Genomic DNA, 27,777 nt, shown 5'->3' on the forward strand with positions numbered 1-27,777 from the left:
TTTGTTGTTTGGTGCAATGTAAAGTTTTTTACATGTATTTAGTTTTTTACATAAAGTTTTAGTTTAGTTTTTTAAGAATTTTGTATCTTTTTTTCGGATTCACCTATTTTTTACCCTTTAAACCCCGAAATAAACGGTTTTAATTTTAAGGCAGAAATACATGCACTATGGTGCAGAAATATTTGAAAAAGTTAACAATCGCTTAAGCAGGATATTCGTTTAGTATTTAAAATTTTGCCAGTTACCTTACAATCCATAATAAGTGTACGATATCAGTCAGATATAAGTCCCAAGGGAGGAATTCACTGGTTTACGATTAAGGCGGCAGAGCGGGAGTGCTCAGCTTGACGTCTGGACAGGCGTTTTACGAGACAGTCGTTTCGGTGATTAGTAATCAGTTTTTTTGTGTGCAGCAATGCTGTGTCGTTTTATTAAGTTACACGCGCATTTTCAGTTTTGGCGCAGGTTTTACACCTAAGACATAATTCGAACTCGATAAACGTACTTCGGTTTCGTTTATGTCAGGCAAAACATCGTTGATCAACATAAATATGAAATTTAATAAACTTAACTTTTTCGAACGCCGCAATAAATGATCTTTAAATTCTCGTTGTCAGGTCGGCCGCCGCATGACCACGGGTTACTTAAGGTCAACTAATAGGTATTACTAACACGAACTTTCTTTCGTCATAACGTATCGTTTTTTTGCAACAAATTTAGGAATCAACGCTCAAGGCATGTATAAACTAGAATGGTGGCTTTCTGATATACTTCCATTTTATATATTCTATACGATATTTACCAATTTACTATACACATCATTTGATCTACACATATGATTGTTTTTGTAAACAAAAACTAATGGGTCCCCACACGCGTGTTTGTGCGGATTTACGGTAAACAAATGTTGCGGTGATTTTTAAATTCTTAAGAACAAATTTTTAGAAAGCGTTAACCCAACAATGAAAAATTTTGTTGTATTTTTTTGCACTATTATTGTCGTATAATTACAAAAGCATTAAAAAAGAACGAAACAAATACTTTCAATTTAATCTCTTGCTTTGACCCAGATATTGTCGTCCAAGGTCGGGTTTTAAATACAATTTTTTTCTAGAAAGCTGTAACAGTTGTGTTACAGACAATTAAAATACGATTTGCTGCAAGTGTATACATAACTTTTCATTTAACTTTGTTTCGCAAAACGAGTTTTTCATTTAACTTTGTTTCGCAAAACGAGTACCATTGACCTGTAGTAACCTTTAGGGTGCACACACCAAACGACTGTTTGACCTTTTGACACCGTTTTCAATAGCACGCCGTCCTTGGTGTTCAACAACACCGTTTGACCTAATTTATACATGCCTTGAGTATTTGATTCAAAAAAAAACAAAAAACGCTACGTTATGGCGAAAGAAAGTTCTGAACTGTGTTAGTAATACCTACTAATTGACCTTAAGTAACCCGTGGTCATGCAGCGGCCAACCTAACAACGAGCATTTAAAAAAAACTTTTATCTTGCAAAAAAGTCAAGTTTATTTTTTCATATTTAGTTTGTTTAACAAAGTTTTGCTTGACATTATACGAAACCGAAGCACGCTTATTAGGTTTAAATCGCGTCATATGTGTGAAACCTTTGCCAAAACTGAAAATGTGAGTGATAACTTAATAAAACGACATGCATTGCTGTGCAAAACAGCTGATTTCTAATCACCGAAACGACGTCTCGTAAAACGTCTGTCCGACGTCAAGCTGAGCCCTCCCGCTCTGCCCTATTATTCGTAAACGTACTCTCTTGGGACTTCTGCCTACAGTGTCTTTCTTGACCAAACGAGCGTTAGACACATTTACGTTTCGGGGGTCTGTGGGTGTGTCGCTGGGTCATTCGGGGTCAAACTTCAGGTGGATCAAGTTCAGATTAATATCTAACATATGTCCAAATTTGAATAAATTTGAAGCACTCTTTCTTTACTAAACGACCGTTACAAACCAGCGTTAAAAATTTTACGTTTCGGGGGCCTGTGGGTGAACCGCTGGGTAATTTGGGGTCAAACTTCTGGTTGACCAAGTTTGAATTAATATCTAACATATGTCCAAATTTCAATAAATTTGAAGTACGCTTTCTTCACTAAACGAGCGTTACAGACCAGCGTTAAAAATTTTACGTTTCGGGGGCCTGTGGGTGAACCGCTGGGTAATTTGGGGTCAAACTTCACGTGGACCAAGTTTGGATTAATATCTAACATATGTCCAAATTTGAATAAATTTGAAGCACTCTTTCTTGACCAAACGAGCGTTACAAACCAGCGTTAGACAGAAAAAAGAAAAAAGAAAAAAGAAAAAAGAAAAAAGAAAAAAAGAAAAAAAGAAAAAAAAAATACGGACAAAAACAATATGTGTCCCCTTCAGGGAAGGGGACCCATAATTAGGTTAAACGGTGTTGTTGAACAGTGCTATTGAAAACGGTGTCAACAGGTCAAACAGTCGTTTGGTGTGTGCACCCTGAGAGGTTACTACAGGTCAATGGTTTTGCGAAACAAAGTTAAATAAAAAACAATTTGTTATGTGTCCACTTGTAGCAAATTGCTTTTCAATTTAAAGTGTCTGTAACACAACTGAAACAGCTTTCTAGAAAAAATTGTGTTTAAAACCCGACCTTGGACGACAATATCTGGGTCAAAGCAAGAGAATCAATTGAAATTATTTGTTTGTTTACAAAAACAATCATATGTGTAGATCAAATGATGTGTATAGTAAATTGGTAAATATCGTATAGAATATATAAAATGGAAGTATATCAGAAAGCCACCCTTCTAGTTTTGTTACTGATTTTAGATTTTTAGTTTTTTTTGCACTTATTGTATGTCATTAAGTGTAGTGGTGCCACTGAAGATTTTACAGCATGAGCCATACTTCAATAATCAAAAAACTGGAATAAATAGCTTAATATTTTGCTTCAATGATATTTTTGCATCTAAGAAACATTTTTAATTTTGTACCGTTTTCTGTATTGTTGGGGGATTTCCCATCCAGATGAGACCAGTGCACAAAGGAGAAAGTAACTTCAAAATAGTTCGCATAAAAACTAATACTGCAGTAATGTAAGACGTGGTTAAATGCCAGATTTCTTTCATTTTTGAGGGTGATGCTAAATAATGTTTCAAACAGTTAGATTAGCAGTTTAGGGTCGCAGTTAACTATTATACTTAATGCCTACCGTAATTGGTTTTACTAATGTTGCCGTTTCTGCACAGTCTGCAGAACATGGCAGTTGCCGACGAGATCTCGTGCGTGCCAGACCTACTTGTCCCACGTGTGCGTGTTCACGACCCATAAGTTCGTGTGCAAGACCTATTTCAGCTGGCACAAAGCAAGTAAAAGAGGCCAAGATAGGCCAGTTAAAACGCCTTTGGTACAAAAATTTTGCGTGCAAACCCCAAATCTTGGCGTGCAAAAACGTTTTATCAAAAAAAAAATCGCGCGTGAAGCTGCCACACTTTGCAGACTGGGTTGCTGCCAAACCCACTTTATTGTAATCTTCTTTTACGTTTTAACATTGTGCAGCTACGTGTTGCATATTCTTTCTTTCGCCTAGAAAAAGAAAAAAAATTAGAATTAATGAACAAACAAAGTACTTGGTCACAAATTTAGTGTTTAAACCTTTCTGCACAAAAGCTACAAAAAGCATTTAAAATACATTTTTATGGATCAGATAAAATGATTGTTTTGTAGTGTTTGCAAATATCATAGTATGTTAAGAAAATATAACATTGTGCCTTAGGTTTCGTATTGGTTGTAACTTCATTCACTAACCATGGCACCCATCATTGATGGTGTTATGAAACACCAAGCTTGGTTGGGCCAACTACTTAATGAGTAAGTTTTTAATTTCAATTTATGAAAAGAATAAAGTTCAAATATCTGAAACTCCATAAGTTTACGGCCCAAATAGACTTTATAATTGACATGCTTTAGTATTCAAACATTTTAGGAAATGCTAATGCCATCATCAGTGACATGAGGAGTTGCATCAGTTAAACTGCCCCTTTGAAGTCTATTAGGGTTGTAATTGTCTTCATTAAGCTTATGATCAGTTGCCAATGTATAGTGTTCCAAAGTACACAGGCAACCATTATGTACTTCAATGAAATTCCAAATTTTACAACTTATAATTATTGACATAGTGACCGAAATGCAGCAGATTCCACATGTGATTTGTTACTGGAGTCCGAGGGAAAGCAGTTCAAAGTTCATAAAAGTGTATTGATGCTTGTTTCCAATTATTTCAGAAGAATGTTCACTATTGAGGTAATTCATTGTGCAAAAAATGACAACTTAATTTTTAATTTTGTGTTTGTTTAAGTTGCATAACAATGTTGTAAAATGTGGTGTTTAGTACCAGCAATTACTACCAACAAACAATGGTGAATTTAAAAATACAATTTTATGGCAGTTTTTGCATGTGGACATACATGTGTGGTGAACATATGTGTGCAAAAGACCATTAAACCCTACCAATGCCAGTTAATTGACCAAAAGGAACGCATCTCATTATTTGTGTATATATATATAATGGTACTGTTACTTGGTATCTGCACTTACTTTAAAGACCACTGCTATTGCATCACTAATGGTGACTTAAAATTAGCTACCTTCAAACAAGAAAATTTAAATGTACTATAACAATGTGTGCATAAAATATAATGATTAGCTGCTCTTGTGAATATAAATGTTCTCCTGATGCCTGTTTTACAGATGAAGGAAAAATATGAAGGCATTGTTAAAATGCAAAAGGTTCCGCATCAGCGGCTTGCAAATATCCTTCAGTTTATTTATTCTGGTGAAATTGAAATTACAAAAGAAAACATGTTAGATATTTTGGATGATGCAGAATACACTGAAATTAAAGGTTGAGTTTCTTGACGTTTTGTATTGATTAATTTTAAAATCCAAAACTATTAAAAAAATGTTCTTTTGAAGTTCTCAAAGCAAAATGTAGTGCCTTTCTCCTCAATGTTGTATCTGCTGACAATTGCTTAAAACTCCGAGCTTATGCTCTGCGATACAACCTGGATGATTTAGTTACAAAAGCAAACCAGTGTATTGTGGAAAAATTTGAAGCTGTTGTACAGAGTGAAGACTTTAAGCAACTTGAATTTGGTGATGTGTCTTTCATCCTTGACAATAGAATCAAAGTATGTAATGTTTTTTATCCTAGGCATGTCATTATTTGATTTTTTGCCTGTGTGTTAATGTAAACATCATTGATTTAAAACTAAATTATGGTGTGCCAGGCCTATTGAAGGGTCGACATGCCAAATCAAACTATCTTCAAAGCATTGACATATTGCAAAGCACAGACTAGAAACTAGTCTTAGTGGTAAACGAACTAAACGTCGAATCAAATACATTGTTGCCTGTCTTGTTTGCTGTACAAAAGGGTGCAAATTAATATTTTCAATTTTATGTGATTATGTACAGAACTATGAGGAAGCAGCTTTTACTGGAATTGTTCAGTGGATTCATCACAACCCTCTTCAACGTGAGGATTTGTTTGTGAAGCTTTTCTCCAAACTCGATCTTTCTTTAATGTCAGTTGGATTTCTGAATACAGTTTATGAGCAGGTAAATGCACAACATTACATAAAAGTACAACTTGTCTCTGAATAGATTTTTGTCAAACATGACTGAGTATGGTAATGTCTGCAATCAACACAATTAATAAGCAAATTTAGACCAGAAATGAAGGCTCATGCAACTTTCTATGTACATGTTGCACTGAATGTTTGTTAGTATTGTAAACTTGAACTTATTCTTGCGTTTATAAAACAATACAAATACATTTTCTATTTCTTTTCTGTAAAGCAATAACGCTTGTGGAGACCTGCAAATTGAGTTAAAGATCAACAATTATGTTACTCTGTATGAAAATATTTTCAGAATTATACGTAATGATCACAGAATCACAATGAATACAAAAAACGTTTAAAGCTTGTTGTAAAAAGGTTTGGTGACCCCTAATCTACACAAAGACAGAATATTCATTTTGTTGCTATTTATCCTATTTTTAGTTAAAAAAAATTTGAGCTGTGAATTTTCAAAAAAGGTGAGTAAAGTAGTTTGTAAACAATGGAGTAATTTTTAATTTACAGAACTTGGTGCAAAACAATGTGGTTTGTTTGAAATTGTTGACACAAGCTGCACTTAACATGAACACAAAATCTAAAGGTAATTATTTGTTTTTGCTTGTTGAGGGCAACTAAATTTGTACAATTTCTTACTCGAAAGGTGAAAGCCACTCCAAAGAGTTTCTTGTAATTGGTGGAAAAGATACAGAACGAGATTGTGTTGTTTATGATGTCACCACTAAACAAGCAAGATTACTCCCAGTAAGATTTGTTTTCATGTGAGCAAAACAAACCACATATATTTGTCTGTTCAGCTATTTGTTGGAAATTATTTTCTCATGTGGCAAAGCATGTGTGTTTTTATTGTATGGTGACAGTAAACATTGTTAAAACAAGTTGCTGTACCCTTAGTTTTATGATATAAAGTTTAAGTTTATAAAAAATAAATTGAAAATGACATCTAAAAACATTGTGTTGTAAAATTTGTTTTATTTTAGTCACACTGTCTTGCTTTTTATTTTGTAGATTATGTATTGATTCAAACCAATGTTTTTAATGTGTTTAGTCACATTTATACTATTTTTTTGGTCTTTTTGCAACTACAGTATTGAGGTTTTTGTGGATACTGTATTGGAAAATTTTTTAACTGTTTGTTTAAACAGAAACTCCAATCACCACGATGTGTAGCATTATCAGTAAAACTTGGAAGTAAAGTTTATGCCATTGGAGGTGCTGAAACATATGATGGTAAAAATCCATATAAAAGTGGAGAAATGCTTGACCTGAATGAACAAACAGGATGGATTGCAATACCAGACATGAGAGAAGCGCGTCGTAATGGTGAATCAGCATTAATTAAAGGTAGGTTTTTGTCTGTTTACAACTTTTATAAAAGGTTTACAACCTTTGAAATAAGGAGCTGTTTAATAATATCTAGTGCAGTGGTTTTAGAAATGACTGGTTTTCAATAGGATGCTGGTCAGAAATGCCTGAATAGCTTTTTTTGAAAATAATTATTCACTATAACCAGTAAAGCTGTTACATTCATGTTTGCTTCATTTATTGTTGTGTTTTAACAATTATGTAATTGTGTAAGCCTGTTAGTACTTAAACACACAATACTGTAGTTGTGTGTTTGTTTGCTTCATTGCATCATTACCAGGTTTTGTATGGTGTTCCGGAAGATTATTTTTATGCATAAAGTGTTCCCCGGCTCATAAAAGTTTGAAAAACTGATCCAGTGGATAACTTTGTGGTTACTTTTAAATAAGTTAGTTGAGTTTTTTTTCACAGAAAACACAGCAACACAATTGCACAAAAACAGGTGTGCACAACCTGTGGTCATACGGCCACAAACAGCCACAGAGACGAGTTGTGTGGCCATGGACATGTATTTAAAATATATGTGCTATTGCAGTGGCTCTCAACCTTTTAAGTTTGCGGACTGGTAAACTTTTAAAACATATTTTGCAGACCGGTGGAGTTTCAAAATTAAACCAAAATGTAATTACGACAAAAATATGTAATTAAAAAGAAGTATGAAAAATTCAATTTAAAGAGAAGTTTGCTGCTGTCTGTTTGACCATACATGTTAACTGCGGTTCTAAGGAAGTTTTTGCAAGGCAAAGTAGAGCGTTGACTTTCATGCGATTTCTCTGTTTGGTCTAGATGAGAGATAACAATGAAAAGCTTTTCTCAGATAGGTAAGTTGTACAAAAAATCCGCCATAATTTCATTGCTTTGTCAATGGACAAACCTTCAGCATCTTGCATTATACAATTGAGATACAAAATTGTAATATATTTGGCATGCCGGCAGGAAAGTTGACGCGGACTGGCGCTTGAGAACCACTGTGCTAGTGGCCATGACATTAATAAAACTTTTTTACAATTTTGAGTATGTAAACTGCTCAAAACAAACTTGGGACTGGAAAGAGTATTACCAGCTTAGTAGACATTGTGTCAGACTTTTTGTATGCTTATTGTGTGCAAACAATGCAAAAAAAACTGGTATCACAAATAGATTATGACTGTTAAGTGCAACCTGTGCATAAAGTTAGAAATTAATCTGGGATTTTGAGGTGCCGTTAGATTGTGTGTATACATATATATATATATATATATAAACCTGTTTCTTTACATCAGTGATTTTGAAACAAAAGCAGGCAATTGGCAGCCGTTGGTGAGATAAGGATCTGTGATGATGCTGTCATAGGAAAAGGTTGTGCAACACTATGCTAAAACAATCACCAAGGCCGAAATAGATTTGAAATGAATTTTTAAGTGCAATTTTGAAATGAAAATGTTAGCATAAAATCAGTGGCAGGCAAAACATGCTACAGCTACCGGGTTGCTAAGTTTTATGTTGCATATAGTGCATTGTTTTTGCAACACCTAATTGAACTATTTAAACCAGGGGTGTCCAACCTTTTTGGCCAAAGGGCCACATGTGGTTTACGAATGTTTACGTGGGCCACTTGACTGTTTACTGCTAATTTGTAATCTTAGAAATGGCTGCTTTATAATTCCTAATTAAAATCCTAACATCGAAATTCTAATCTTAGAAATGTGTATTATCCTCGTTTACAGTTATAAGAACAATAAAAAACGTACCAACATATATAGTAAAGTCAACAAAACGTTTACCACACTTCAACATTTCAATGTGAAGTTTGGCACTGATTTTCTCCAACAAGTTTGGCAATATTTGGTGAGATGGACGATGGAGCAATGCGAAGCGAGTTTTCCATCTGGAAGTCAAAAATTACTGATCTTAAAGTTACATGTCAATCTTTTTTGGAAAGTTCTGTTAGCGTTGCTTGCTTTTGTTTCCTGTTTGGCATAATCTATATCACTGCAGAGTGCGGATGATGTTTTTACTGCAAAATGCGTTTTGCGCGAGTCTCTGATACCAGATGTATCTCAATGAACCAAGAAACATTACTGATTGACTCCTGAAGCAAGAGTCAGATTGTAACGTAACAATGTAGAAATTGTGATGCGTAACAATGCACATTGTGACGTAATAGAATGAACTTGAACAGTTGTGTATTGCTACTCTATTAACAAATAAATAAAGCAAACGATAAATGCCAATTTTTCGGAATGAAAGTTTGCCATAAATTACTTAGGCGATTAAGTTGCCAATATGAGTCATTTCAAAAAACCACGCAGGGCACTCAGAACCTTCCTGCGGGCCACATGTGGCCCGCGGGCCACGGGTTGGACACCCCTGATTTAAACCTTACACAAACTAATTTTAAAACTTCTAACAATTATCAACAATTTCTAATGTAGTTAATAATTATGAATGTAGAGTTACTTGTGTAACATTAAAACGAAGCAGAGATAAAGGGCAAAGTTGTCATAAGCCACGAACCTATAAACTAATATTTAACTTGCAGTAAATGTTGACATGGCAACTAACAACTGATTGATCAGAGTTAAATATGACAGAAAAATAAAACATCATATGATTATATAATTGTGTATTTTCCTATTTGCAGATTTTATCTATGTCACTGGGGGTTCTGATGGTAAAGCACTGTCAAGTTGTGAAAAGTTTGACATCCACAACAAAAAGTGGATATGCATAAGTAACATGTTGCATGCAAGAAGTCACCATGGAACTGTTGTTTACAATGGTAAGTTACGGAAGGATGGTTAGAAACTACTTCAAGCAAATAACTTTAAACCCTTTTCAAGTTTTATAAAACACTTTAAAACTATTCTTGATTAAAAAAAGATAAAGTATATCAGGATGCTTAAAACCAAATACAGTACTGCCTTAATTATGCATAACTCGATCAAATGACTTTAGATTACTGGCTGCCATACAAACAGGACAATTAGGTAAAAACAAACTTTAGGTTTTTTTGTCCTACCGAACTATAATCCTCATTGATAAGGAATGTTCCAAACTATAGGCTTTAAAGGACTTGTTTTGTCACATCAAAACTTGTTCGATTTAAGAAAGCTTCAGATGATTTCAACATGAATAGGACATTTTTATATTATGAGCAATTTACTATACCATTTTTTCATTGGTAAGTAAATTGCAACATATTGTCGTTTGTATAGCCATTGCATGAAAAGTGAAACGTTTATGTTAAGCAAGTCATGTTGCTCTGTGCCTAATGTAGACTAACCAACATTTGATTAGCCAGTCTTCTTATGAGCATGGTGAATATAAAATGAAGTGTCTGAGCTTATAATGTATGCTACAAGTTTTAATCTTGACAACAATGATTCTACATCCATAAATTTGTCAAAGGTTTATTTAAATAATAAAGTTAAATATAAGACATGTGTTTTATCTGTTACAGACAAGCTAAAGGTTTAGTACAAATTCAATGATTTTTTGCGGTAGATTTTGTAAACAAAGGTCCCAAATTAGACCAGATAATCGAGAAAGCACTTTATAGGTAGAGTGCCATACTAAGCATTCAGTTCTCAAGCTTGTACTTGCAATTTTTATGATACAGTACAATTGTGGAGGTGCAGCATGTGTTTGCAATTTTTGCAGCGTTAGTTTCAGAGATTGTGACACTTATTTGAGTTGTACATTCAAAATTTTGTGTAGGCTTACAATTTTTACATTGTTTAAACAGAACATAAGAGCTAAAAGATAATTGTGTTTTAATGTTTATGTTAATTATAGACACATGTACACTTAACTGATAGCTTTCTACAGAACAGTACAAATTAATAAAACGGATAATATTGCAACAAAAATTTTGTAGCCACATTGAATTTTTGTAGACAGATTATAAACACACAAACAGACACAGAGTAAAATCAGATTTCTGATACTTTCTTTGTTTTATGATGTTTTAAGGTTTATTCTGTTTTTCCTGAACATGACGCATATTTAGCTCAATACACCTAAAATAGCTTTCTGCAATGTACATGTTTTTTCATGCAAAAACTCAATATATTAGTCTGCCTTGTCTTAGATTTACTTTACTGCATTGGAGGATGGGATGGCAGCAATCGATTATCTTCATGTGAACGTTATGATGTAAGTAGTGGTGTATGGAATGAGATTGCACCTCTCAATCAAGCAAGAAATAGTTTGGCATGTGTTGTATTGGATGAAAACATCTATGCAATAGGTAAATGTTTGGGTTTAATATATCTACAATAAGATAAACATCTTCATATTGGGATCAGCCCTAAAGGCGGATTTGTTCCCATGTTTTGGTCAAGAAAGAAGGGTTCAAACTTTTCCAAATTTACACACATTATAGATATTGGTCTAAAGATGGTCCATGTGAATTTTGACCCCGTTTGATCCCTCTGTTCACCCACAGCCCCCCAAAATGGAATTTTTTTAAAATGGCTATACTTGCTACACCAGATGATTCTGGAGTTTCATACTTTTTTTATTAGTACATTGCAGTGTATTTTAAAGTATTTTGTAATTTGAAGTTGTATATATCCATTTTCACCCCTTTAACCCCAAATATTTGTTTGTTTGTTCTCATGTTAATGAGGTCAGAAATACAACTTTACCTGCTGAAATTTTAAACAACTGTGGATAGGGTGCTCCTTGTTGACTGTGAAAAATTTCAGTGCAATCGGCTTAGTAGTAGTAAAAATTGGTTTTTACATGCTGTCTTTTGTCAAATTTGTGCTTGCTCAGTGCACAGCTGACGCAATGGGAGTAATTGACGATAGTGGCTTATGAAAAACCTATAAACGTTAATGTACGTTAACTTATTTGTGTTTCAAAAGCAGATCGACAATGCAGCACACTGTGTTACACCTGTGTAACATGACTTCTCAAACTGAAAGCGATAATAAAACTGTTTCAGAACAGGTTTTGGACATTAAAAACCAGCTAAGCAATCGTATTGTTGGTATATAGAAACGTAACAGCACCAGGGAATGCTATGTGCGGATTAAAAATCCTAATTCAACAAACAAAGGGCTGTGACTGTTACAAAACAAAGGTTTATAAATATTTTTTTAATATGTCAAATGTCATCTGTGCAATTCAAATTCTTACCTAGCATATGCATGCGCCATTCATCCTTTTACAAACTCAAAATATATGTGTGTGGGGGGACCCATTGGTTTTTGCTAGGAAAAACAATTATGTTATAACAGGCCACAAAAGTATTGGTACCATACTGAATGTATCCATCAAATATATATCCCTTGCAATTATAATGAATGGTGCGTAAATATGGCACAGTTTCTGTAAAATGGAATATATAGAAAAAGCACTTTTCCAGTTTAACAATGATTCTGCCCTATTTTTACTGTTACTAAATCTCATTTACACATGTGTGGGAACCCATTAGATTATGCTTGCATAATCAATTATGCTATAAAGTGCCAGGAAAAAGATCGGGACCCAATGAAACATAGGTGCCAAATATATATCCATTATAAATATAGTAAATGGTATATGTGATGCATCATTAAATATGATGTACTATATATAAACTGGCAGTATATAGGAAAACCACTATTCTAGTTGACATACTATGATGTTACTTGGATAATAATGTGTTATGTTTTTAATTATAAGCATGTGGTTTTGCATTTGTTATGACAGGAGGCTGGAGTGGAAGTCAGCGATCAAACACAGTTGAAAGATATGACCCAAAATCAAACAAATGGCAAATGATTGCATCACTTAATATTGCACGCTCCAGCCCATCTGCTTGTGTGGTTGCAAACAAAATATTTGTTATTGGAGGGTAAGTTTCTTTAATGTTCATGCAGACTATAAGTTATATAATTAAAATAATAGAAAGCGAGTTTAAATTAATTTACAAATGTGATATTATCTGTTTTTTACCATGTAATATCTTAGTTGATGTTGTGTTTTTTGCAACATGTTTTTTTTTATGAAATTTAAAACCATATTGATTTGTACGGAACAAAAACATGATAATATGGTGAACAGTATGCAACACAGTACTAAGCGTATCAATTTTGACAGTTGGGATGACAAAAACAACTCAAAATCAGTTGAAGTTTATGACTCAACTTTAGATGTTTGGACAATTGCATTTGAAACTCAGAATCCAAGTTATGCTGCAACCGTTGTTGCGATTTAAACATTAAGTTGATTTGTGGTTTTAAGTGAAAAATATAATCTTTTGTCCAAATGAACTCCATAAAAATCTGAGTATTTAAGCATCAAGCATCAAACAAGCCTATCAACTGTAAATGTTAAAATACAAAGTTTTTAATTTCTTTATACTGTATATAGCAAAACCTTTTTCATAATTTTGTTTCGGATTTTAGATTTTTAGTTGTTTTGTGCACTTACTGATAGTATGCCATTAAATGAAGTCCTGGAATTTTACAGCATGATCCATACTTCGATAATCAAAAAACTGGAATAAATAGTCTAATATTTTGCTACAATGATATTTTTGCACCCAAGAATCATTTTGCACTTTGTACTGCTTTTCTATACTATTGCTCACATATGTTTGCAATCCACAAGACTGTAATTTTGTCCTTGCTAAAATCACATGTTTATGCATCTGGTTTTCTTTTATTATGGGTCCCCTTCCCTGAAGGGGACGCATCTTGATTTCACTATGTTTTTTTTTCTTTTTTCCGCCGTGAAGTTTGTCCATGCACTTTTGGCAACAAATCTTTGTTGGATTTGGATGAAACTTTCACAGATTGAAGATATGGTTATGAAGATGTGCCTTTTGGTTTGTTTGACTTAATCACCCCAGTAGTTACCCCACCAGCCCCCTAAAATTTTAAACAATGTCCGAATTGGATGAAGTTTGGACAGTTTGTTCTTTGTGCCATAATTAAATGTCGACTGTTGTGTTTCACCCTGCAGCCCCAGTATTTACCCCACCAGCCCCCCTAAAATGGGTAAAATTTTAAACAATGTCCGAATTGATGAAATTTGGACAGTTTGTTCTGTGTGCCATAAGTAGGCGTCGATTGTTGTGTTTCACCCTGCAGCCCCAATATTTACCGCACCAGCCCCCTAAAATGGGTAAAGTTTAAAACAATTTCCGAATTGGATTAAATTTTGGACAGTTTGTTCTTTGTGCCATAATTAGGTGTTAATTGTTGTGTTTCAGCCTGCAGCCCCAATATTTACCCCACCAGCCCCCTAAAATGGGTAAAGTTTAAAACAATGTCCGAATTGGATGAAATTTGGACAGTTTGTTCTTTGTGCCATAATTAGGTGTTAATTGTTGTGTTTAAGCCTGCAGCCCCAATATTTACCCCACCAGCCCCCCAAAAAGGGTGATTTTTAAACAATGCCCGAATTGGATGAAATTTTGACAGTTTGTTCATTTTGCCATAATTAGGTGTCGATTGTTGTGTTTCATCCTGCAGACCCAATATTTACCCCACTGGCCCCCTAATATTGGTGAATTTCTTAAACAATGTCCGAATTGGATGAAATTTTGACAGTTTGCCATAATTAGGTATTAATTGTAGTTTTTCACACTGCATCCCCAAGATTAATGCCACTGGCCCTCTGAAATAAGTAATTTGTTTGAACAATGCCTAAATTTAATGAAATATGGACAGTTTATAAAATACATCATCCATTGATCTCTTTTATCCTGTAAGCCCCACCTTCACCCCAGTAACCCCTAAGTGGGTGTGATTTTTAAACATTGACCATGTTGCTTGAAATATTGACAGTTTGTGCAATATGGCATTTTTAGGTGTCGAATTTGACATTTTGCCTTGTAGTCCGATCAGCTACCCCATTAGCCCCTTAAAAAGGGGTTAACTATTTAAACAATGTCATGAAATTTAGAAAAAATTATAATATTCTATTTTGAGGTGTTGATTGTTGAGTTTTGCTCTGCAGCCCCACCGTCAACAGGGCTTACGGCAAGAATTTGCACAATGTGCGCCAAAATGTGCAGGTCGAAATGTGCGCACATTTTTCGAAAATGTGCAGGTGCCAAAATGTGCAGGTTAAAATGTGCGCACATTTTTCGAAAATGTGCAGGTGCCAAAATGTGCAGGTCAAAATGTGCAGGTGCCAAAATGTGCAGGTTAAAATATGCGCACATTTTTCGAAAATGTGCAGGTGCCAAAATGTGCAGGTCAAAATGTGCAGGTGCCAAAATGTGCAGGTCAAAATGTGCAGGTGCCAAAATGTGCAGGTCAAAATGTGCAGGTAAAAATGTGCAGGTGCCAAAATGTGCAGGTCAAAATGTGTAGGTTAAAATGTGCAGGTCAAAATGTGCAGGTCAAAATGTGCAGGTCAAAATGTGCAGGTCAAAATGTGCAGGTCAAAATGTGCAGGTCAAAATGTGCAGGTCAAAATGTGCAGGTCAAAATGTGCAGGTCAAAATGTGCAGGTGCCAAAATTTCTCCCTTTCACACAAACAATTTTTTGTCCCAATTACATAATTATTATATATCTTTCCCTGCATTTTTATTTTAAATAGTGTTCTGTGCAAATCAATTAACTTATATAGGTATGTTATTTTTCTTGTTAAATGCAGTGGATTAAGTTTTTTAACTGAACAGAATATGACCCTTCAGGGCAAAAATAACTGAAAATACAATGTGGTTTCAAACAAATGCAGTGGTAAATAACTGATGCCTATATAAATGGTGAGAACTTATACTTTTGCATTGCACATCCATCATTTTTTTCATGACATCTCAGTATTATCCTTTTCTAAACCCGTTTTGTTACCATTGTACATATTTTTTACCAAAAATATAATACAGAATGCCCACAGCGGTCTCAAAAAAATATTTTCCCTATCCTAATATTCTTTCTGGCTGTTTCAGTCTCTTTATCTCTCTAATTGTTCACGCCAGATTTAGTTTGTTTATTTATTTGCAATCCCACATGAAACATACACCTTTTTCGTTCATAATGGCAATCATCTAGTTTCTGTATATTAGTCAGGAAACAATTACAAATTTTGCAAAAGCATCTAATGATATTTTGGTGTATTATGATATTCCTACAGTAGGTCTTTTTAGCCATCTGGTCCACACAATAGCAAGTCAGAAGCAATAACATGAATGTTTTAGCAAACTTAAAATTAGGGCATCACATCAAGTATTTGTGTGGGTTTCAAAACTAACCTAATTAAATACCCATATACCAAGTTATGTCATGTAAATGAGCCTCAAACAAATAAAAAATGTCAAACATTAAGTTGGGCAACTGTGTGGTTGTCCTTTTCTTTTTGAATGTTGTCATTTGAGTTTCTTCCAAAGACACATATATAGTCCTTTTGTCAATTGTGCAGTATAACCCAAAGGATGGAAAACTTTCTAATAATTCATTTGTTTCATTGAATAAAAATCACTGGACAGCTGGGTCTTTGACTTGGTTTTGAGTTTAATAACAGTATACTCATATGGTAGTCCAGCAACTTCTAGAATTTCACATATGTCTTTTTTGGAAACTCTGTGAGGATCAGTGTAACTTTTGCAATGCAGTAAAAATCTAGCTTGTTGGCTGGCCGTAAACATCCTGTCAGGCATTTACGCACTTTGTAAAAGTTGCAGTAACTCATAAAAGGATAAGCGAGACCTCCAGACTTTGGCTCCACTAAAGAAATCAGCTGGCCCTGTGGTCGCATGGTTGACAACATGCTGACAATTTTGATAACTTCCGTAAACTAGTTTTTTGCCTTGAAAAAACATATCCTCATAAATACTCTGTTGTGTCTAACTCTTTGTTACTTATCATAGCAATTTGACTTGTGTTTTCTGCACCAGTTTCCTTGGTGGTTATGATGTCTAGCAATTGTTTTGGTGCCTTGAATTTTTCTTCAAATAAACTTAATTTTTGATTCACAAAATTTACCCTTTGTTGACAGTTTAAAATGAGTAACTTTGGAAAAAAACATGATCTTTGTTCAAGCTTGACCTTTCGTCTGTCCAGAGTTCCTGGTCGAGGCCAAAGTCGTTGAACATCAGTTCAAAGATACAGCCAGTTAGGAAAGTTCTATTTTTACCAGACTTTAAATCAATTAGTAATAAACTTTATGCACCCTTTAATATGTTAGGTAAAATCACTTCAAAGCGTTTAAAGAAGTACTAAAAAGATAAAACGTACATTAAATACTCTCCAACAGCACAATCACAACCACGTAGTAACATTATACAGGGTAGATGCATAAATCTGACCATACAAGCCCAGCTTTGTCATTTGCTTGCTCTTAAAGCACCAAACTCAATGCAAGCATCCGACAAGCGTGTAGTGTTAATCAAGCGTGACGGAAACAATAGCTGGACTGTCATATGAGTATACTATTGTCTAATTGTAAAATCTATAGAAGCTGGGCAGGCTACAAGCTAACAGGCCTTAAATTAAAAACAATAAAGTCAAACCGATTGAGGTGACGATCGTGTCTAGTCTGAAAAACAGTGTTTCCTATTTCCTGAATGCTAGATAATTTCACGCTTTGCCATATCTAACAAACACAACATGCATTTTTACAAGTTTCTCTTAAATCCGATTTTAATTTATAGGTCATAACTTATAACTAATATTTTTGGCACAATTTATGACCACAACAATAGTTTGACGTTAAATATCAATACTTCATTTGAGCGACTGCACATTTTGGCACCTGCACATTATGACTTGCACATTTCGGCACCTGCACATTTTGACCTGCACATTTTGGCACCTGCACATTTTGACCTGCACATTTTGGCACCTGCACATTTTCAAAAAATGTGCGCACATTTTGACCTGCACATTTTGGCACCTGCACATTTTCAAAAAATGTGCGCACATTTTGACCTGCACATTTTGGCACCTGCACATTTTCGAAAAATGTGCGCACATTTCGACCTGCACATTTTCGAGCACATTGTGCAAAAAACGCTCGCATGCCCGTCTCCCCACCGTTTACCCCATTAACCCCTGCAATGGTTAAATTTTGCAAACAATTGCCGAATTGAATGTGACTTGAATAGTTTGTACCTCATATAGCATGATTATGTCTTCAGACTTTTTATCGCCTTGTTTAAACAGATAGCATCAAAATTTTTCATAGTTTTTTTTGCAAAATGCATTATTTACAACTTTGCATGTGTGGGGACCCATGAGTTTCTGCTTGCAGAAACAACTAAGGCTATAAAAGACAGTGGCTGATATGGGACCTATTAAATAAAGTGTACCGAGTATATGTGCAATGGCAATATGTGCTGAGCCACCCTTCTAGTTTTTGTTTACAAATATATGTATACATGTATTTCTACCCTTGGTCTTAAGATTACACCAGATCAACAGCAACGCTTTTTGTGTAAAATTTGTTTGATTTTTTTGTCACCCTTTGCATTCTTCCACTGACAATGATATGCAAAATTGTATTTTTGTCCTTTTTTGAAATAATTAGTAGTTTAGTTATATGCATCGATGAATATTTCTTTAAAAATTTAACATCCGGCCAATTTGTACCAGATATCATGTTTTTTAACAGAAAATACATATTTGTAGTTGCAAGCTATTTTTTGATTCACCAACCTGCACACACAAGTCAAAAATTTAAAACTAAACGTTGACAAGCAAAATTGTCCAAAAAGTTGGAGAATCAAAACCAGGGAGTTGAACTGCTTGTCATTTGGGTTCAGGTTCAGGTTCGGATTCACTTGGTTTTGTTTTTAAGGGTTCGGGTTCGGTTCAGGTTTTTAAAAATGTATTTTTTCGGGTTCGGGTTTTGTTCCAGTTTGGACAAACTATCGGGTTCGAACCAGTTTGCGGGTTTTAAACCTGTTCAAATTTTTATTCATTTTAATTCAATCTATCTGGCCTTGTCAAACTCTAAACTAATTTTGCTGGTGCACTGTTATTTTTGATACGCCATAAGTGTTATCTCGCGTATTCTTCAGTGCGCTGTTTTCAAAAAATCATGCACAAAATATAAAATAGACTGCATCACAAGTTTTAAAAATGATTTCTATGGCGAAACTTTGCTTTTGCGTGCGGGGATTTCCCGTGTAGATGAGAACAGTGTACAAGGAGAAAGTAACTTCAAAAACGTTCCGCATAAAAACTGACACTGCAGTAGTGTAAGACGTAGAGGTTTAATGCCACATTTCTTTCATTTTTGAGGGTAATGCTAAATAATGTTTTGAAAAGTTAGATTGCCTTATCAGGGTTGCAGTTATCTATTATACTTAATGTCCAATTCGTTTTACTAATGTTGGTGTTGCTGCCCAACACAGTAAAACGTTTACCGAGAATGAGCTAAACTCACTTTTTTGTAACCTTGTATTGAGTTCTAACATTGTGCAGCCAATTATTTCATTTTTTGTCTTTTGCCTAGAAAAAGAAAAGGTTATAAATTTAAAAAGAAACAAAGTCCTTGATCACAAATCAAATATAGTGTTGAAAACTTTTCTACACAAGAAATGCACAAATTCTTTTTTTCACAATATCATAGTATGTTTAGAAAATATAACATTGTGCCTTAGGTTTTGCATTGTTTGTAACTTCATTCACTAACCATGTCACCCATTAATGATGGTGTTATGAGACACCAAGCTTGGTTGGGTCAACTACTAAATAAGTAAGCTTTAAATTTATACTTATAAAAAGAGTAAAATTTAAATAACTGAAACTCCATATTTCACAACTTATTATTATTGATGTAGTGACCGACATGCAGCAGATTCCACTTGTGATTTGATGCTGGAGTCAGAGGGAAAGCAGTTCAAAGTTCACAAAAGTGTGTTGATGCTTGTTTCCAACTTTTTCAGAAGAATGTTTACTATTGAGGTAAATGACCGTTGCAAGTTATCAAGGTATACAAAGGTTGGCGAACCTATAGACTTGAATTCATCTCCAAGAATTCTGATTTCTTGTGTTTAATAATTTTTGCGATCCTTGTTTTTATCTATGGACCCCAATTATTTTATGTCCTAAAGTGATATCATGTAATAAAGTTTGGAGTGATTTACTCTGATTTTATGTCTTGCAATTGCATGTACTGTACACTTATAGATATCCTCAGCCAAAATTGGCAACAGTTATATTTATTTTATGAATAAGGCTTATAAATATTGCCTTAAGAAACAACATTATTCTGTTTTATACTTATATGTTACTTTTGCCATCATCAGTAAAAGCAGCTTATTTCCTATTTTACTGATCAATGAAGACTAAAGTTTCGTTATAAAACATTTCATAGGCAGAATCTTGTCATGTTTTAATGCAATAATTAGTAGCATAGTTTCTACATATTAATTTTAAGGCACCCACTGCTGTATAACTTTCACTAAATAGACCACTTAACTTTATCCAACTTGGCGGCATCAAGCAATTATTTGTAGCTTTATTAAATGTAAAGTTGACCTATTTTAGTGAAATAAAGTTTTACAGATGAAAGAGAAATATGACGGCATTGTTAAAATGCAAAAGATTCCACATCAGCGACTTGCAAATATCATTCAGTTCATTTATTCTGGTGAAATTGAAATAACAGAGGAAAACATGCTGGATGTTTTAGATGATGCAGAATACACTGAAATTAAAGGTTTTATTCCTTGACAGTTTGAATCAATTAAATTTAAAATCTAAAACTAATGCAAAATGTTATTTTAAAGTTCTCAAAGCAAAATGTAGTGCCTTTCTCCTCAATGTTGTATCTGGTGACAACTGCTTGAAACTTCGAGCTTATGCTCAACGATACAACCTGGATGATTTAGTTACAAAAGCAAATCAGTTTGTTGTGGAAAACTTTGAAGCTGTTGTACAAAGTGAAGATTTTAAGCAACTTGAATTTGGTGATGTGTCTTCTATCCTTGACAACCGAACCAAAGTATGTAATGTATTATATTTTCCTTACCATAGGGCAAGTTGGCATTTGATTTTTTTGATTTCTCGCCAATGTAAAAAGCATGCAATTGAAGATCTTGAAACAGTTGAAGATTTTTCTATTTGCTTGTTTTTCTTTCTTATCCTTCTTGGCTAGTGCCCGTGGTTGCCAGTGAAGTAGCATTTTTGAACTTGAACAAAACTGTTTTAATTGACTGTTTCTGTTGCATGTTGCCTGTCTTGTATGCTGCACAAAAACACACACTGTTGCCTGTCTTGTATGCTGCACAAAAGGGTACAAATTAATATTTTCAATTTTATGTGATCATGTGCAGAACTATGAGGAAACTGTTTTCACTGGAATGGTGAAATGGGTTCATCACAACCCTCTTCAACGTGAGGAATTGTTTGTGAAGCTTTTCTCCAAACTTGATCTTTCTTTAATGACAGTTGATTTTCTAAACAAAGTTTATGAGCAGGTAAATGTGCAACTTATCTCTGAAGTAAATCTGCCTGACACGTTTAGGTCTAGGATTGTTTTAATAATTGTCAAAATATTTTGATCATTCATTTAGCAACTTGCATTTCTAGCATTAAGAAGGCTGGAATCCGAGCCCATGCAACAACTTTTTCCGCATGAATTGTTCATAGTCATTTCTAAACTTATCAATGCATTTAGAATAACCCTCAACGTAGAAGAATAAAGAAAAAGTTCCCATGTTGCAGGTCCCTTTTTTCCTGTTATCAGTCCCTTAAGAAAATATAGTCCTGTCATAACCCTGGCTTGTTTACTTAATAAAACTCTGATGTTACAGACAGTTGGTGTCAAACTTACTGTAGGCTTTTCTAGCCAGAAACGTCTTTATTTTAAGGGTTTACCAAACTACCCAAATGGGGTGTTAGTTGCTTTGTATTGCCACTGACAGTACTAAAAATAATTAAATCAAAATGTACAGAACACTTGTAACACACTTTGACTTTTCCCCTTACGAAACAAAAATATTTGTGGAGATTTTTCTTTACAAAGGGATTCTGAGAACAATGTGTAGAATTGAGCACAGGATTACAACACATAAGAATGATTCAAAAAGCAGTTTGCCAATGCCAATTAATTCGCCCACTGTAATACAGTTCTGTGATCCCTGGTCGACATAAAGACATTACTTTTGTTTTGTTAATATATATCAAATTTTTCAGCACTGACTCAAAAATTGTTATTTTTACTCACCAGAACTTGGTGAAAAACAACAATGACTGTTTAAAGTTGTTGACCCAAGCTTCCCTTAAGATGAACACAAAACTGAAAGGTATTTGTTTATTTTGGCTTGTTGAAGTCCAACTAAATTTGTACACTTTCTTACTTAAAGGAGAGAAATCAAGAAAATTTCTTGTAATTGGTGGAAAAAATACAGAACAAGATTGTGTTGTTTATAATGTCACCAAACAAGCAAGGCAGCTCCCAGTAAGTTTTTTTTGCTTGTGAGCAGTCAACAAACTACATATTCATGCCTGTTCAACTGTATATTCGACATCATTTTCACACATGGCTCAACCCAGTATGTTTTTATTTTGTGGTAACGATAAACAATGTTTAAAAATGCAAGTTTATTCTTAGTTTAATAAATAAACAGTATAAATTAAAAAACATCTCATTGTTTTGACATAAAATTTGTGTGCTTTTCAATACACTTTATGCTTTCTACTATGTCAATGTTTTTACTTCCGTTTGATCACCTTTTGAAAAAAAATTTTTTTTGCAACTACAGTGTTAAAGTTATTTTGTGGATACTGTAGGAGATTTTTTTTAAATGTGTGTTTAAACAGAAACTCCAAACACCACGATGTGGAGCATCATCAGTAAAAATTGGAAATAAAGTTTATGTCATTGGAGGTGCTGAAACTTATGCTGAAGTAATTCCACATAAAAGTGGAGAAATGCTTGACCTGAATAAACTAACAGGATGGATTGCAATACCAGACATGAGGAAAGCGCGTCGTAATGCTGGATCAGCTTTAATTAAAGGTAAGTTTTTGTCTCTTAAATGTTATTTTGTTTGTGTTTACTACTTTAGAAATGAGGTGACATGTACAACAGCTGCTACTAGGAAGTATTGCTATTTGTAGAAGATTGCCAGGTGTTCATAAGGTAATTTCTTAGTTTGATTGGTGTTCCATGGAATATTGGTCGAAAAAGGCATAAACTTGTAAGAAATGTATATGTGACAATAATAATTGGTTGATCAGAGTTTAATATAACAGAAAAATAAAACTTTATGTATGTGTATTTTCTTATTTGCAGATTTTATCTATGTCACTGGGGGTTGCAATGTTACAGCCCTGTCTAGTTGTGAAAAGTTTGACATCCACAACAAAAAATGGTCAAACATAAGTGACATGTTGCAAAAAAGAGATCAACATGGAGCCGTTGTTTGCAATGGTAAGTTTAGGAATGGTGGATAGACACCTCTCCGAGCAAAATTGTTTTGTTGTCACAAAAGTTAAACTTAGAACTTTTGTAGAGTTTTATAATAAAGTCCAAAACTATTCTTGATTAAACATAAAAGTTAAAAAGGTTACTTAAAGACCAACTACAGGACTTCCATATTATGCATAACTTGATTAACTAATATTTAATTGCTGGTCGCTGTATAAACATGATAATGTGGTAAAAACAAGACTTTGGGGCAAATATGTTTTTTTTTCACAAACCTACCAAGCTATGGTCCTTGTTGACAAGAAATGCCCCGAACAATAAGCTTAATAGGACATGGAATAGAAAATCTTTGTATTTTGAGCGACTTACCATACCATTTTTACATTGGTAAACAAATTGCAATGTTTTGTCCGATCATTTAAGTCATTGCATGAAAAGTGAAAGCCGTGCACATTGATCTTTTTTGTTGGCTTATCTAATAAAGAATTCAACGTGTTAAAATTACCAAACTGATGTTCCGGCAAAGACGCTGAGTAATTTCTTACTAAGTGCGAACTGCACCAAATTTGAACAATGTTAAATGTAAAAAAATGGTTAAATGTTTTCTGTTATATTGTTCATGACCCGCCAAACACGTAATGGTTGTAAAAAATGTTAGATCGCAAGTAATCACATTATGTTGTTCAGATTTCTGTAATTGGTAACGTGCTTATGATTGCCATATTTTATGTCTTCTGTTCGTGACCTTGCGCATCTTATCAAGTAGATCACCGATTAAAAAAGGCATTTATTCCTCTAGTATTTGTTGCTGGTTTAAATTTTTGAAGCAACGATCATACGTTGATCACGTGACAGTCACGCTAGTCTTGTAGCTGTAGTTTGGCTAAGTAAGCTAGAAAGTAGCACCACAATGTGAGTCTTTAAAGGTTTGCTAAAATCAATTATTCTTTTTGTCAATTGGATAACGGGTTATAATAGAAATTGATGCAGCTGGCCTTAGCGCCATTGCACTGTAGAATGTGGCAGAGTTGTAAGCACTTTGCCGCTTAACGTGTTGTTTTGAACTAGAAAACGAAATTGGTCAGAAACAATAGGCCATTTTAGGTGCAATATTAAGCGAGAGGCCTAGCACATTTATAAGGGAAACTGCCTAAAACATCACAAACTGTCGTCATTGGGGAGGTCCCAAATTGTTGAGCCCCTTGGCTACGATGCGATGTAACATATCTTTTCAAAAAAACCTGACTGTAGGAGAAAGCACAAATCAAGCGAACTGTGGCGTGTGCGCCAATTAAAGAGTATGTGTGCGTTACTGCTGTTACTTCAACACAATCTAGTTTTGACTTGAGAGTACTTTTTTTCAATTCTCTGCAACAAAAGAAAGAAAATTCTGCTCTGTTGTCATAGTTGAGCGTCACTGTAACTTTGTTTTAGCTGGGAAAGTAAAATGAGCATTTTTGTTAATGGCGTGTACTGTTAACATAGCAACCGGATTATCGCATAATTCGGTTAATCGCCTCAAATGCCCTTGGCAAATCGATGATGCGATTAACCGGATTCGTCTGTACTACTAAAATATTGTGCAGGCTTTATGGAATTTTTCATTCTTCCAAGGTGACATAAGAGCGGAAAGAGAATTGTGTTTTATGTTAATTTAAAAATGGATACATGTGCACTTACCAAATAGCTTTCCTCAAAACAGTTTAAATAAATCAAACAAATTTAATTATAATAATTTTGCGACCACAATTACCACTGAAGTATATATGTTTTAATCAGTGTTATTTATAGTTGAATTTTTTTTTTTTACAACTATTTGTTTGAACATATTATTTGTAACAAATTTATCCAACAGTTTGTACATATAACCACATGACTCATTTTGTCTGTGTGATTAAAACTGTTGTTTTTGGCAACAATGGATAGATACAACTGCATATATTAATTAAACACAAGATCGAATTATCCAATTTTTTTACAATTTGTAATGCACAAACAGGCACAGAATATACTAAAATTGCTGATACTTTGTTTGTTTTATGATAGTTTATTCTGTATTTCCTAAACATGGCATACATTTAGGTTAATACATACAAATAAAAGCTTTTTGTAATGTACATATCTGTTTTTTCACACTGACAATCATTTTGTTGGTGTGCCTTCTCTTAGGTTTACTTTACTGTATTGGAGGATGGGATGGCAGAAATCGATTATCATCATGTGAATGTTATGATGTGCAGAGTGATGTATGGAATGAGATTGCACCACTCAAACAAGCAAGAAACCGTTTGGCATGTGCTGTATTGAATGGAAACATTTATGCAATAGGTAAAGATTTAGGTTAAATACACAACCATAAACACATTCACATGTATTTTAACATTCTATCCAACCTGTTCTTAATGTTGGATTATTTATTTTTGTAGAATTGTTTTTCAAGCAGTTTTTCAATGAAGAAACACACATTTATTAAACAAATAAATATTAGTAACACTTCAGAAATAACAATACTAAGTTGCTGTTTAAATTCCACATGGGGTAAACTTGATAACAAATCATCCCAAATAACACATATCAACAGGAGGCTATGGAAATCAGCCATTTAACACAGTTGAAAAATATGATCCAAAAACAAACAAATGGCAAATGGTTGCATCACTTAATATTGCACGTTCCAGTTCATCAGCCTGTGTGATTGGAAACAAAATATATGTTATTGGCGGGTAAGTACCTTTAATTCTCATTCAGACTAGAAGTTATAAATTAAAATCAAAAAAGTCATTTTGAAATGGGTCACAAATGTGATAGTGCTAGTTTTCATTTACTTTGTAAGTGTTATTTGATTTGTAGTTTTTTTGTAAACCCCCTTTTGAACCCATATTGATTTGTACCAAATAATAACAGGAAAATATGGTAAAAAGAAAGTATATTGGTATGTTGCAAATGACTAACCTGTTGATTTAAATTTGGTGAATAATTAAATCATCCACCCTTATAATTTGATATAATAAATATATTTCAGGATCTAAGGGCAAGCACAAGGGTATCAATACGTGAAACACACATAAAACAATGATAAAAATGATAACAAAATAAATTTTGAATCAATAAGCGTAAGATATCTTACAGTTTTCATCCACCAAGCAATCAGCTGGAAGATTCTGATTTAAAGTTTAAATGTGCTGTAACAAGTAACCTATTCACTTTCTGCAGATATGATGGTAAAAACAACCTGAAATCAGTTGAAGTGTATGACCCAACTACAGATGTTTGGACAATTGCATTTGAAACTGATAAACCAGTTAATACTGCAAGTGTTGTTGCAATTTGAAGATTGTTTTTTGTGTTGTATATTGCATTGATTTCACGACTGTTTTGCCAAAAAAAATTTACTGTAATTTTGTTACTGATGTTAGATTTTTAGATATTTTTTACTGACAATATGCCATATGTATAAATGTATTTTTATAAACTGGGTCTTAAGATTCCACCATCTCAACAGCAATGCTTTTTGTTTTAAATTTGTTGGATCTTTTCGTTTTTATTTTACCTTTAGTTTCTTCCACTGACAATAATATGCAAAATTGTATTTCTGTTTTTGTAATGATTAATAGTTTAGTTGTATGCATTGGTAAATATTTCTTCAAACAGTAAAAATCCAGCCAATTTGTAAACGATATCATCTTTGTAAAAGCATATGAGCCAATCAATGATAAGCTGCAGACAGTGCACACTGTTTCGACCTATACTGGAGTGCCGTTTGATGGCTACACTAGCCAATGCGGCCGATCTCTCGTCACCAGCTGCACTGATGAGACCTTATAGGTCGAAACAGTGTGCACTGTCTGCAGATATCATCTTTGTTTTAAAAAAACACAGTTACAGTGTGTTTTTAGTTTCACCAACCTGTAAATACGAATCAAAAAATTAAGTTGTAGAATCAACAACTTACAAAATTTAATAATTATTTCCATGGCGGAACTTCGTATTCACGTGTGGAGATTCCCCATGCAGATGAGACATCTAGTTTACAAGAAGAAAGTAACCTCGAAATGGTTGAAAGGAACACCCCAGTAGTGCAAAATGCAGAAATTTGAAGCTTCTTTGGTGGAAAGGTTAATACCAATTTTTTTTAAAACTAACCAAACTCTTTTTTGGTACCTTGCCTTGCGTTTTATCCTAGCGCAGCTAATTTTCGTTCTGTTATTATTTACCAAGAAAACAGTTCAACAGATTACTTGTGTTACAAAAAATTTTACTTACTTGTTTATTGCACTGCTTTGTCACTACTTTTGTTTGTTGCTCTGTTAGTTGTTCTTCATTTCCTTTCTTTTAGTTTTATCTTTGGTTTGTTTTTCTAAGGTTTTCCAATTTAATTTGCGTTTGTTAGTTTCCTTATTATTTTCCAGATGGCTTTCGAAAGCAACCAGCGTGCCGCCTTGGCGTTCCAGCTCGTTACCC

The 27,777-nt window shown here is 34.0% G+C and overlaps 1 protein-coding gene and 1 long non-coding RNA gene across 4 annotated transcripts in view; one reads left to right on the forward strand and one right to left on the reverse strand.

The window, feature by feature from the left end:
* Positions 1–3,718: 3,718 nt before the first annotated feature.
* Positions 3,719–27,777, forward strand: part of LOC145222323 (uncharacterized) — a 44,535-nt gene continuing 20,476 nt past the window's right edge. The window contains exons 1-22 of one of the 3 annotated variants that reach the window (XM_080088420.1): positions 3,719–3,873; positions 4,182–4,305; positions 4,753–4,906; positions 4,978–5,192; positions 5,479–5,622; positions 6,150–6,225; positions 6,286–6,386; positions 6,788–6,986; positions 9,631–9,768; positions 11,080–11,238; positions 12,690–12,834; positions 19,721–19,844; positions 20,448–20,601; positions 20,672–20,886; positions 21,218–21,361; positions 22,114–22,189; positions 22,250–22,344; positions 22,707–22,905; positions 23,182–23,319; positions 25,486–25,644; positions 25,898–26,039; positions 26,530–27,274. In XM_080088420.1, the coding sequence (XP_079944546.1) occupies positions 3,812–3,873; positions 4,182–4,305; positions 4,753–4,906; positions 4,978–5,192; positions 5,479–5,622; positions 6,150–6,225; positions 6,286–6,386; positions 6,788–6,986; positions 9,631–9,768; positions 11,080–11,238; positions 12,690–12,834; positions 19,721–19,844; positions 20,448–20,601; positions 20,672–20,886; positions 21,218–21,361; positions 22,114–22,189; positions 22,250–22,344; positions 22,707–22,905; positions 23,182–23,319; positions 25,486–25,644; positions 25,898–26,039; positions 26,530–26,647 (3,081 nt within the window). In that variant the 5' untranslated portion in view covers positions 3,719–3,811 and the 3' untranslated portion in view covers positions 26,648–27,274. Of the gene's footprint in view, positions 3,874–4,181; positions 4,306–4,752; positions 4,907–4,977; positions 5,193–5,478; positions 5,623–6,149; positions 6,226–6,285; positions 6,387–6,787; positions 6,987–9,630; positions 9,769–11,079; positions 11,239–12,689; positions 12,835–19,720; positions 19,845–20,447; positions 20,602–20,671; positions 20,887–21,217; positions 21,362–22,113; positions 22,190–22,249; positions 22,345–22,706; positions 23,029–23,181; positions 23,320–25,485; positions 25,645–25,897; positions 26,040–26,529; positions 27,275–27,777 lie in introns of those variants that run through there. The other 2 variants (XM_080088419.1, XM_080088421.1) reach the window with 2 other exon arrangements.
* On the reverse strand, positions 25,942–27,729 carry LOC145222336 (uncharacterized). Its single transcript, XR_013859314.1, has 3 exons — positions 27,580–27,729; positions 27,269–27,339; positions 25,942–26,003 (listed from the first exon to the last, which is right to left on the reverse strand). It is a non-coding gene; the product is annotated as an uncharacterized LOC145222336 (long non-coding RNA).

This window comes from Phallusia mammillata, chromosome 4, assembly GCF_965637545.1.
Source record: "Phallusia mammillata chromosome 4, kaPhaMamm4.hap1.1, whole genome shotgun sequence".
Taxonomy (NCBI): domain Eukaryota; kingdom Metazoa; phylum Chordata; class Ascidiacea; order Phlebobranchia; family Ascidiidae; genus Phallusia; species Phallusia mammillata.